At 38.2% G+C, this 12,422-nt stretch overlaps 1 protein-coding gene across 1 annotated transcript; it reads right to left on the reverse strand.

The window, feature by feature from the left end:
* Positions 1–10,424: 10,424 nt before the first annotated feature.
* LOC106087016 (leucine-rich repeat-containing protein 57) lies at positions 10,425–11,693 on the reverse strand. Its single transcript, XM_013251888.2, has 2 exons — positions 11,018–11,693; positions 10,425–10,960 (listed from the first exon to the last, which is right to left on the reverse strand). The coding sequence occupies exons 1-2, from the start codon at positions 11,459–11,461 to the stop codon at positions 10,688–10,690; spliced, it is 717 nt and encodes a 238-aa protein (XP_013107342.2). The 5' UTR covers positions 11,462–11,693; the 3' UTR covers positions 10,425–10,687.
* Positions 11,694–12,422: the final 729 nt, after the last annotated feature.

The following is a 12,422-nucleotide window of genomic DNA, read 5'->3' on the forward strand; positions in this document are numbered from 1 at the left end:
TAGGCCTTCATTCGTGACTCCATCAAAAAATCCATAATATCATTGAAAATCCAAAAAAATTCGAAATTTCAGTTGGAAAACTTAAAATGGCTGTAACTCCTAAACTATGCGTCCTAGAGGAAAATGGGCCTTAATTCGTGACTCCTTCAAAAAATTCAAAATTTCATGGAAAATCCATAAATAATCGAAATTTCAGTTGGAAAACTTAAAATGGTTGTATCTCCTAAACTATGCGTCCTAGAGGGAAATAGGCCTTCATTCGTGAATCCATCAAAAAATCCATAATCTCATCGAAAATCCAAAAAAAAATCGAAATTTCAGTTGGAAAACTTAAAATGGCTGTATCTCCTAAACTATGCGTCCTAGAGGGAAATAGGCCTTCATTCGTGACTCCATCAAAAAATCCATAATATCATTGAAAATCCAAAAAAATTCGAAATTTCAGTTGGAAAACTTAAAATGGCTGTAACTCCTAAACTATGCGTCCTAGAGGGAAATGGGCCTTAATTCGTGACTCCATCAAAAAATTCAAAATTTCATGGAAAATCCATAAATAATCGAAATTTCAGTTGGAAAACTTAAAATGGTTGTATCTCCAAAACTATGCGTCCTAGATTGAAATAAGCCTTAATCTATGAGTCCTTTAAAGAATTAAAAATTTTGTCCTGTAAGAAATTTTTATTGGTTAAATTATTTGTAGAGTGTAATGTTCGTGGCTTCCCAAGATTCGGTCTCCATTAAAAAATCCATAATTTCATCGAGAATCCAAAAAAAATCGAAATTTCAGTTGGAAAACTTAAAATGGCTGTATCTCCCAAACTAAGCGTCCTACAGGGAAATGGGCTTTAATTCGTGACTCCATCAAAAAATCCATAATTTCATTGAAAATTCATTAAAAATTCGAAATTTTAGTTGGAAAACTTAAATTGGCTGTATCTCCTAAACTATGCGTCCTAGAGGGAAATGGGCCTTCATTCGTGACTCCATCAAAAAATCCATAATTTCATCGAAAATCCAAAAAAAATCGAAATTTCAGTTGGAAAACTTAAAATGGCTGTATCTCCTAAACTATGCGTCCTAGAGGGAAATAGGCCTTCATTCGTGACTCCATCAAAAAATCCATAATATCATTGAAAATCCAAAAAAATTCGAAATTTCAGTTGGAAAACTTAAAATGGCTGTAACTCCTAAACTATGCGTCCTAGAGGGAAATGGGCCTTAATTCGTGACTCCTTCAAAAAATTCAAAATTTCATGGAAAATCCATAAATAATCGAAATTTCAGTTGGAAAACTTAAAATGGTTGTATCTCCCAAACTAAGCGTCCTACAGGGAAATGGGCTTTAATTCGTGACTCCATCAAAAAATCCATAATTTCATCGAAAATCCAAAAAAAATCTAAATTTCAGTTGGAAAACTTAAAATGGCTGTATCTCCTAAACAATGCGTCCTAAAGGGAATTGAGCCTTAATTCGTGACTCCATCAAAAAATCCATAATTTCATTGAAAATTCATTAAAAATTCGAAATTTTAGTTGGAAAACTTAAATTGGCTGTATCTCCTAAACTATGCGTCCTACAGGTAAATAGGCTTTAATTCGTGACCCCATCACAAAATCCATAATTTCATCGAAAATCCAAAAAAAATCGAAATTTCAGTTGGAAAACTTAAAATGGCTGTATCTCCTAAACTAGGCGTCCTAGAGGGAAATGGGCCTTAATTCGTGACTGCATCAAAAAATTCAAAATTTTATCGAAAATCCATTAAAAATCTAAATTTCAGTTGGAAAACTTTAAATGGCTGTATCTTCTAAACTATGCGTCCTAGAGGGAAATGGGCCTGCATCAAAAAATTCAAAATTTTATCGAAAATCCATTAAAAATCTAAATTTCAGTTGGAAAACTTTAAATGGCTGTATCTCCTAAACTATGCGTCCAAGAGGGAAATGGGCCTTAATTCGTGACTGCATCAAAAAATTCAAAATTTTATCGAAAATTTATTAAAAATCGAAATTTCAGTTGGAAAACTTAATATGGCTGTATCTCCTAAACTATGCGTCCTAGAGGGAAATGGGCTTTAATTCGTGACTCCTTAAAAAAATCCATAATTTCAACAAAAATCCAAAAAAAATCGAAATTTCCGTTGGAAAACTTAAAATAGCTGTATCTCCTAAACTATGCGTCCTAGAGGGAAATAGGCCTTCATTCGTGACTCCATCAAAAAATCCATAATATCATTGAAAATCCAAAAAAATTCGAAATTTCAGTTGGAAAACTTAAAATGGCTGTAACTCCTAAACTATGCGTCCTAGAGGAAAATGGGCCTTAATTCGTGACTCCTTCAAAAAATTCAAAATTTCATGGAAAATCCATAAATAATCGAAATTTCAGTTGGAAAACTTAAAATGGTTGTATCTCCTAAACTATGCGTCCTAGAGGGAAATAGGCCTTCATTCGTGAATCCATCAAAAAATCCATAATCTCATCGAAAATCCAAAAAAAAATCGAAATTTCAGTTGGAAAACTTAAAATGGCTGTATCTCCTAAACTATGCGTCCTAGAGGGAAATGGGCTTTAATTCGTGACTCCATCAAAAAATCCATAATTTCATCGAAAATCCAAAAAAAATCTAAATTTCAGTTGGAAAACTTAAAATGGCTGTATCTCCTAAACTAAGCGTCCTAGAGGGAAATGGGCCTTAATTCGTGACTGCATCAAAAAATTCAAAATTTTATCGAAAATTTATTAAAAATCGAAATTTCAGTTGGAAAACTTAATATGGCTGTATCTCCTAAACTATGCGTCATAGAGGGAATTGGGCTTTAATTCGTGACTCCTTAAAAAAATCCATAATTTCAACAAAAATCCAAAAAAAATCGAAATTTCAGTTGGAAAACTTAAAATGGCTGTATCTCCTAAACTATGCGTCCTAGAGGGAAATAGGCCTTCATTCGTGACTCCATCAAAAAATCCATAATATCATTGAAAATCCAAAAAAATTCGAAATTTCAGTTGGAAAACTTAAAATGGCTGTAACTCCTAAACTATGCGTCCTAGAGGGAAATGGGCCTTAATTCGTGACTCCTTCAAAAAATTCAAAATTTCATGGAAAATCCATAAATAATCGAAATTTCAGTTGGAAAACTTAAAATGGTTGTATCTCCTAAACTATGCGTCCTAGATTGAAATAAGCCTTAATCTATGAGTCCTTTAAAGAATTAAAAATTTTGTCCTGTAAGAAATTTTTATTGGTTAAATTATTGGTAGAGTGTAATGTTCGTGGCTTCCCAAGATTCGGTCTCCATTAAAAAATCCATAATTTCATCGAGAATCCAAAAAAAATCGAAATTTCAGTTGGAAAACTTAAAATGGCTGTATCTCCCAAACTAAGCGTCCTACAGGGAAATGGGCTTTAATTCGTGACTCCATCAAAAAATCCATAATTTCATTGAAAATTCATTAAAAATTCGAAATTTTAGTTGGAAAACTTAAATTGGCTGTATCTCCTAAACTATGCGTCCTAGAGGGAAATGGGCCTTCATTCGTGACTCCATCAAAAAATCCATAATTTCATCGAAAATCCAAAAAAAAATCGAAATTTCCGTTGGAAAACTTAAAATGGCTGTATCTCCTAAACTATGCGTCCTAGAGGGAAACGGGCATTAATTCGTGACTCCATCAAAAAATCCATAGTTTCATCGAAAATCCAAAAAAAATCGAAATTTCAGTTGGAAAACTTAAAATAGCTGTATCTCCTAAACTATGCGTCCTAGAGGGAAATGGGCTTTAATTCGTGACTGCATCAAAAAATCCAAAGTTTCATCGAAAATCCAAAAAAATCTAAATTTCAGTTGGAAAACTTAAAATGGCTGTATCTCCTAAACTATGCGTCCTAGAGGGAAATGGGCCTTCATTCGTGACTCCATCAAAAAATCCATAATCTCATCGAAGATCCAAAAAAATTCGAAATTTCAGTTGAAAAACTTAAAATGGCTGTATCTCCTAAACAATGCATCCTAAAGGGAATTGAGCCTTAATTCGTGACTCCATCAAAAAATCCATAATTTCATTGAAAATCTAATAAAATTCCAAAATTTCAGTTGGAAAACTTAAAATGGCTGTATCTCCTAAACTATGCGTCCTAGAGGGAAATGGGCCTTAATTCGTGACTCCATCAAAAAATCCATAATTTCATTGAAAATCCAAAAAAAATTCGAAATATCCGTTGGAAATCTTAAAATGGCTGTATCTCCTAAACTATGCGTCCTAGAGGGAAATGGGCTTTAATTAGTGACTCCACTAAAAAATTCAAAATTTTATGCAAAATCCAATAAAAATCTAAATTTCAGTTGATAAATTTAAAGTGCCTGTATCTCCTAAACTATGCGTCCTAGAGGGAAATGGACCTTAATTCGTGACTCCCTCAAAAAATTCTAAATTTCATTGAAAATGCAATAAAAATCGAAATTTCAGTTTGGAAACTTAAAATTTCTGCATCTCCTAGACTATGCTTCCTAGAGAGAAATGGGTCTTAATTCGTAACTCCATCTAAAAATTCAAAAAATTTCATTAAAAATCCAATAAAAATCAAATTTTCAGTTTGGAAAATTTAAAATGGCTGTATCTCCTAAACTATGCGTCCTAGAGGGAAATAGGCCTTAATCTATGAGTCCTTCAAAGAACTAAAATTTTTTTTTTGGTTAAATTATTATTAGAGTGTAATGTTGGTGGCTTCCCAAGATTCGGTCAGGCCAAACTAAGCACGTGTGTACTCTTAACAATAGTTAGTTTTGCTCCTTTTTTTAATGTTTTTTTTTACATTCAATTAAAACGAGCTCGTCTCTGAAGATATCATATTTTCTTTGGCCTTTGTTGTGAAATGATACGAACACTTGTTAAGCGGAAATGAATGGTTCATAAATTGTCGCTTCCTTTCGGTTTCATTGTTTTCACTTTCATTTCAACCTTAACTGACAGCAACTTAGAATAGACGCACTTTCATTACGAGTACAAGCAAACAAAAATCCTTTGATTTGTCTCCAAAATGAGAGGAAGTCCTTTTTTTCTAGTTGCGCGTGCCGTTTCAAATGCTTTAGTTGTATTGACTATCTGTTAGAGGGATAATGAAAGACCGAAAGGCAGTTTGCTTGAAAATGTTTAAATGATGAGTACCTAAGTTAGAAAACGAAAACTACTTTATGTTTATAAGTGGATCACTTGTCGGTATTCCTCACATGTAAGCGATAGTCGTTTATAGGTGTAGAATATCACAAATAAAGTGATGGATAGATAGAAATTCGAAACCAAAGTGACAATCTCGCCTAAATTGGGTTTAAAAAAATTTATGAAATTTATTCGCACCCAAATTTGAGATTTATTAAAATTTCGATAGGAAAATAATGAAAAAAACCTAACCTATGCCAATCTGAACAAATTTCTTTGAAATTCAAGAGTCACAAGGAAATCCTTTGCACCATGTTTTTAGACTTTCGGTTACAAACTACCACATAATTACAAAATACTGCACTTGTTGAACTTATAATGCTATGGGGTATTGTAGTCTAGTGGACAGCGCTTCAAAAGTCCACCTACTGTTCAATACTCAGCCGGATTAAAAGATCGGCTTGTTTGTGCATTACAGTCGCACTGGAGACAAATTGCTGCCACCACTGCTGTGAGGCTAAGGGAGCTTTCACTTTAGTCATGCGGCGGCGGAGGCCACCGTAGCGAAGAGGTTAGTATGTTCGCCTATGACGCTGAACGCCTGGGTCCGAATCCTGGCAAGACCATCAGAAACTATTTTCAGCGGTGGTTTCCCCTCCTAATGCTGGCAACATTTGAAAAGTACTATGCCATGTAAAAACTTCTCTCCAAAGAGGGATCGCACTGCACTGAATATTATTCCACTGCGTGTCACAGAGCTGAGGCTGTATAACTTACCACAGACCGGATAATTTCTTTGTACGTGGTCCACAAGGTTTCTTTGTCAGCACCCCAGTGGTGCCGGCAAGTGACCTGAGGACCTTGTTTATGATTTTGACTGTATCGCAAATTGATGTGGCATGTGGGGGGAATGAGTATGAGCTGTCAAATGTGGCGTCAAGTATTTTGGGAACCTGATAGCCTGACAATCACTTTCAGTTTAGTATTCACCTCACGCGTAATTGTAGCGAACAATGTGACTGAAGCTTGGAGGCAGATATCTTCAGATCTCTTGCAGCGAAATACGAGGCAAGTTCCTTAAGGTACATGTTCAACCTATCGCAGATATCATCAATGGGTTGGGGGCCTGATGCCGTGATCGTACAATCGTCCGCATATGATACGATCCCTATGCCGTCTGGGTGGGTAGAATGGAGGATAGTTAGAGGTTAAAAAGTGCCGGATAGATCACTCCGCCTTGGAGAACTCCCCTTTTCACTCTACTCCCCATTTCCCAATTTACGATGCTTCGACTTCTTATCCCTAAATTTCACAAATGACTGGCGACCAGAAAGATGATTCGCGACCCAGCGTTCCAGGCCTGGCTGGTGGGACGCGGTGGCAATGTCCTCAAATAGTTTGGCATGGCTTACAGTGTCGAATGCCTTCGATAGATTCAGTGTCAGAGGACCGTCCTATCACATGGTCTGGGCTGATTGAAGCCACGGTGATTGCATGCAAAGCAGTTGTTGTGATGCTCGGTGAATAGTTATTTTCCTACGAGGCTCGGGAGGAGTAATGCCTCAAGCGTCTTAGCTACTGGTAAGAGAAGTGAAATCGGTCTGTACGACTCCCCCAAACTCGGGTCCTTTCCAGGCTACAGTAGCGGGATCACTGTGCCCATTTCCCAGACATCGGAACTATAAGAGTGTTCAAAGACAGGTTAAGGACAGTAGTAAAGTACTCAACTTCAGGTAGATCCAGATTCTTCAGTATCAGTGTAGAGATTCCGTCGGGGCCCAACGCCTTGGATGATTTGGCGTCACGCGTGACATTCGTAACTTCGCTCGCGGTAAATTGTGATGGCTGTTCGTCGGCTCGTAGATCACAGATACGACGAATGGCTCACCCCCTTGTCTTGTCACTCTCGGGATGCACAATAAATTAAAGATTGAACAACCTGGCGGATCTCTTCGGATCAGTCACGGTTACTTCGCCAAAAGTGACTGAGATCCTGTCAGCCCATCTACCGGGTTTCGAGATTGACTTAACAGTAGACCACAGCTAGCCTATGTCACACTGCTCCAAGTGTTCCAGCCACAAATTCCGCTTATATTCGTCAGTTTGCAGATTGGGGGGTTAGTGGGGTCCGTAAAACGAATCTCATCATGCTCGTCTGAAATTGGGCCGCACTTGGGTATTCGACCGGCTGTTAAAAAGCGAGCGGCTGCTGCGTTAATTTTGTCTCGGAACTTCCTCTCGGCAACTAGCACATTCGAGGGGGGTGTCAGTTCACTGAAGCGGCGATTGGTGTACTCTCTGAAGCCAGCCCAATCGGCCTTCTTCTGATTGATGTTGTTGGTGTGGCAACCACATTTTCATGTGGAGGTGGCAATCCTTGTCAATCTCCTGTAGGTGAACAAGCACGCCACCCGACCTCCCACTGAGACTATCCACTCGACACTTCTAATTGTCCGCGACTGCAGTTACAGTTACTCCAACGGAGCATTCCACTATACGCAACCTGTGGACGCGCTTGGTTGCTCGCAACTAAGCTTCTCGTGACAGCAATGAATACAACACAGATCGGGCCTCAATGTTCCAGCTGATTGATAAACGTCCGCCGCTCAGAGGTTATGGAGTCGGGTGGTCGTTCGATCGTGAATTATGGGAAGGTAGTCTGATCCCAAAGAAATGGCGGCTTGCCAGGAAACGTAACTCAGGAGATCAGGGGGTGCAATGGAAATGTCTGTCGAGCAGCTACACCTCCTCCTAATTCTAATGGGGGCATCCTCATTCACCGCGCAAAACCTGGAGTCTTCAATCTGCTCTGCCAAAGCTATGCCCCGCTGGTCGTTACCTAGGGGGAAAGGCCATAAAATGTGATGCGCATTAAAGTCTCCTAGAACCAGACGATTAGCCCACTTATGTAGGGCTTGTTAGCCTGGCCAGTCACCAACCGGCGGTATGTACACGTTGTATAGCTCTATCTTGGCAGTACCGGATGTGACTGCTATGCCCATGCACTTCATGTAGCGGTCACTAGCGCCAGGCGCGGGCGAGTTTGGTCTATACTGCACGGAATGGTGTATCACGAAGGCCAATCCCTCACCTTCATTCCTTAAGCGATCCTTACGCAGCACATTGTATCCGTGACAACTTTGCAAGCTGCAGATGTCGGTCAGCTTCCTCTCCTGGATCGCTGCAACCGGCTGCCATGGGATTGGTTTACTGATCTCTGGCATTAATGGTCAAATCGTTTGCCTTTTCATTGCCCCTTACTCTTTGAAGGCCCAGCATCCAAACGATGCGTAACGTGCTATCCTCAAAGAAGGCGTTTATACCCCTCTTTACACGCCAAGACCGGCCGTGACCTCACTGCCCTGGTTTTTATGGCACTGATGGCTACATTACTGTACGTAATGATACTCACATTATGACATTCACACTGGACGTCTACTTTTTAACACCATACCACATCACGCATTCTGTGATCGCCCTGATTCATCAGCAGGACCATATTATGGTCAGACAATCGTAAACAGATATCAGGTCTTGGGACCTCAGCTTTGATTGATTCGTGTAGCATGAACTTTCAGATGGTAATACCAGAGTTCTGTCAATCCAAGACTGTGCCGCTGGCAGAAGTGAGTCTCATTCAACGTACAGGTATCCAATCCAGAACCTATTCCATTTCATCCAGATTTTCTATCGTCGCCTCGTATAAACCGCGATAGTACGACCTGATATTTCAACCTGTCGAATTGTCTTTATGTTGCAATAGCATAGCATACTTCTGAAGCGTAAGTTAGTATTGGTCCAATCATTCTCCTGTAGAGCCAGTGAATTATCCTTGGATTAAGGCCCCATTTCGAGCCCACGGTCTGTCTACATAGTGCCCAAAATTTGTTAACCATCTCAGTACGCTCCAGTTCAGTATCCCGCACAAAAACACTTCGAAGTATGTATTAAAGCTTGTCGGATATCGGAATTGCTCTGCTAAGGAAATGTGGAGTAAATAATTATAATTTGCAGCATGCTTTCAGGCGAAATTAAATATTCACGCCATTTCAATCACTGCCAACCATTTACAATAGTCCTATATAAGTGGTTGAGAAATCCAATATATCCATTCTGGTGTAACACTGATAACGAGTCTAGATGGCGCACCAAATCTTCATATCAATGAAAGTTTTTAGCTGAAGTATTACGTGTAGCTTATCTTTTTTTCATAGGGCCATACAAATATCTTGGAAAAATCCTATTTTTTTATATATTTATATTGCGTTCACAATATTGATTTCACTGCAAAGGAATTTGTATTCATTTTGAAAAAATATACGTACGTACGTGATAAAATTGTGATTAAAAAAAAAGTGATTTAAAAAAGTGATGAAAATTGGAATTTTTCTCCATAGCAATCCAACATATTTCTGAAGCGTAAGTTAGTATTAGTCTAATCATTCCCCTATAGAGCCAGTGAATTATCCTCGAATAAAGGCCCCATTTCGAGCCCACGGTCTGTCTACGTAGTGCCAGAATTTGTTGACCCTCTCAGTACGCTCCAGTGGCCGAATTAACGCATACGTGATCGAGGTCACTTTCGTATCAAATGCAATTTCATCATCATTTAATGGATGTTATACCTCTTTTATTATCAAATTAAAGCGTTCCTAAACTTCAAAAATTCTCCTTCAATAGAAAAATATATAACTCACAATAGAGAGATTTCGAACGATTTTACTCGTTCACTTATACCGTAATTCGGCCCCAGTTTTTCCCATACAAAACCTTTTCTAAGTATTTGAGCTGGTCGGATATGGGAATCGCTCTGTTGTCGAATTGTGGAGAAACTATTATTGGGGTGTGTTCTGGGTTTCAATTTTCCCCTCAAAACAATTTTTTTATTAACTTTAAGCGAAAAGTAAAACCCAGAACACATCCAATTATTTGCAGCATGCTTTCAGGCGAAATTTAATATTTACCCAATTTCATTAAGTGCCAACCATTTACAATAGTCGGATATAAGTGGTTGAGAAATCCAATACATCCATCTTCAGGTCTACCACTGATAACGAATCTAGATGGCGCATCAAATCTTCATATCAATGAAAGTGTTTATCTGAAGAAAATTTCATGCAGTTTATCTTGCGTTTACAATATTTATTTCACCACAAAGGGATTTGTATTCATTTATAATAAATATACGTACATACGTGATAAAATTGTAATAAAATACAGCTAAAATACAATTATCAAAAGGAAAAGAAATAGTCACACGCAGTTTAAATTGAAAGCTAATGATGTGTATATTTTTTAATGTATATCGAGATATCAAATCTCATCTCAACCTCGCAACTTGTGGCCGTTCATCTTCAAAACGATTTACATACAAAAAACAAGCTTCTCTATCAACCATAACTGGCGGTGGTAATTACATTCAGAATAATCATAATAATCATCATCTAGAGTCATTGTGTTAAATTTGTTATCCGAGTTAAAGAGTTTTTTTTTTCTAATTCTCACTATGGTAAATACTGAAATAGCTCAATACATTTTCTTTTTAACTTCGGTATAACGTTCCATATAGTTGTCATAACCATCCAATTGATTGAACTGTCTAGAATTGAATAGGTTACCATCCACCGATAGATTACAGATTTTAGATTCTTTAAGAATACGTGGCGTAAAGGCGCTGGCCTGCAAACAGTTTTCCTCTAGCCTAAGGGTCTTTAGTTTGGGACAATCAGCTATTTCCTCAGCCAATATGGATATTTGGTTTTGATTTAAATTCAGCTCAGTTACCCTTAAAGTAGCCACCTATAAATAATAAGAAATGAATGAATAAAAGTTAAGTTTTATGACATTTCCTCTTACTTCACTGGGCACTGCTGTGATTTTATTGCGTGATAAATCCAGAACATCCAAGTGCTTAATGCCACACAACATCACAGGAAATTCTGTTATCTGATTGTGACTTAGATTAACAGTCTTAAGATTCTGACAATTCGATAATGTAGTTGGTATTCTAGTTATCATATTGTCATTCAATAACAGCACCTCCAACTTGACGAGTTCACCCAAGACATCGGGCACCGCCGATATTTTATTGCCACTCATATTGAAGTGTTTGATCAAAGTGAAGCGTCCTATTTCCTCTGGAATGCTTTCGAAACGATTTTGCGACAAATCCAATGTCTTCAAAACATTTGGATAATTTTTCAATTGGGGAGGCAATTCTTGCAGTCGTTGCAAACTTATTTTGAGGACTCCCGTCTTTTGTGCTGTTTCCAGATGTTGTTTTATTTGTTTGTTTCCCATGATATGATGTTCACTAACGCTTGCACTCACTTGCGATATCGATTAATATAAATAGTTTAATAATTAATTAGAGGTGTGTGTAGAACAAATGTTAAACTTTTTGTGCCCTTTACTTTTCTATTGTTATTGTGAAGTAAAAACTATTTTTGGCAGATGTGGTCAGCTGATACTTTCGCGTAATGCCAGACAGACCGAATTGAGAGATAAAGTTAAAGTCGCCTTTACACGTTGGAATTTTTCTTACAAGATTTTTCAAACAAAAATGATTCAATACAATATATTACATCAAAGCATTGTACACTCAAAAAACGTTATGTCTTCTTGTTAAATATAAAAGTCAAAGTATAGTGCTTGTTTGCAAGTTTGAATGTTTGTTGTATAGTCTCTATGACTGCTGAATCGACTTTCATAAAATTTTCACAGATTGGTGAGTTTGGCTCCCCTAAGTACATAATTTTTTTAATATCCAAAGAAGGAAGGGGGGAGGATCCGCTAGCCCCTAACAAAATTTTGAAAATGGCAGATCTTGGAGATTAGTTCGTCGATTAAAGTTGTTGTTGTAGTAGCCACATTTGCATGTGGGGGTGGTGATCATCGTCCGGCTCTTACAGGTGAGCAAGCTCGTTTCGAACCATAGGACCGGTCGCCATGGGAACATGTTGTTGTTGTAGCCACATTTTCATGTGCAGGTGGCGATCCTCGTCAAGCTCCTGTAGGTGAGCAAGTTCGTTCTGGTCCAAAGGACCGATCGCGGCGGGAACCAGGGGGCCGTGGGTTATTTAAAGACGCCAATAACCCGCCTTGTCATATCGAGGATCATAGGCACTCAGTATTTGTTCAAGAGCCGGTGCTGCCCGTCCTCCCACTGAGACTCTCCGCTCGATACCGCTGATTATCTGCGACTGCCGTTAGAGGTCACCGAAGCGCAGATGTTAGCATGTCCGCCTATGACGCTAAACGC

The sequence above is a fragment of the Stomoxys calcitrans genome, chromosome 4 (assembly GCF_963082655.1).
Source record: "Stomoxys calcitrans chromosome 4, idStoCalc2.1, whole genome shotgun sequence".
NCBI lineage: Eukaryota > Metazoa > Arthropoda > Insecta > Diptera > Muscidae > Stomoxys > Stomoxys calcitrans.

What these genes read in the sequence shown, in the direction of transcription:
- LOC106087016 (XM_013251888.2), bottom strand. Translation starts at nt 11,461, where the DNA reads ATGGGAAACAAACAAATAAAACAACATCTGGAAACAGCACAAAAGACG. An exon ending in TCACAGCAGTGCCCAGTGAA is followed by an intron (nt 10,961 to 11,017) that starts GTAAGAGGAAAT and finishes TATTATTTATAG; the next exon opens with GTGGCTACTTTAAGGGTAAC.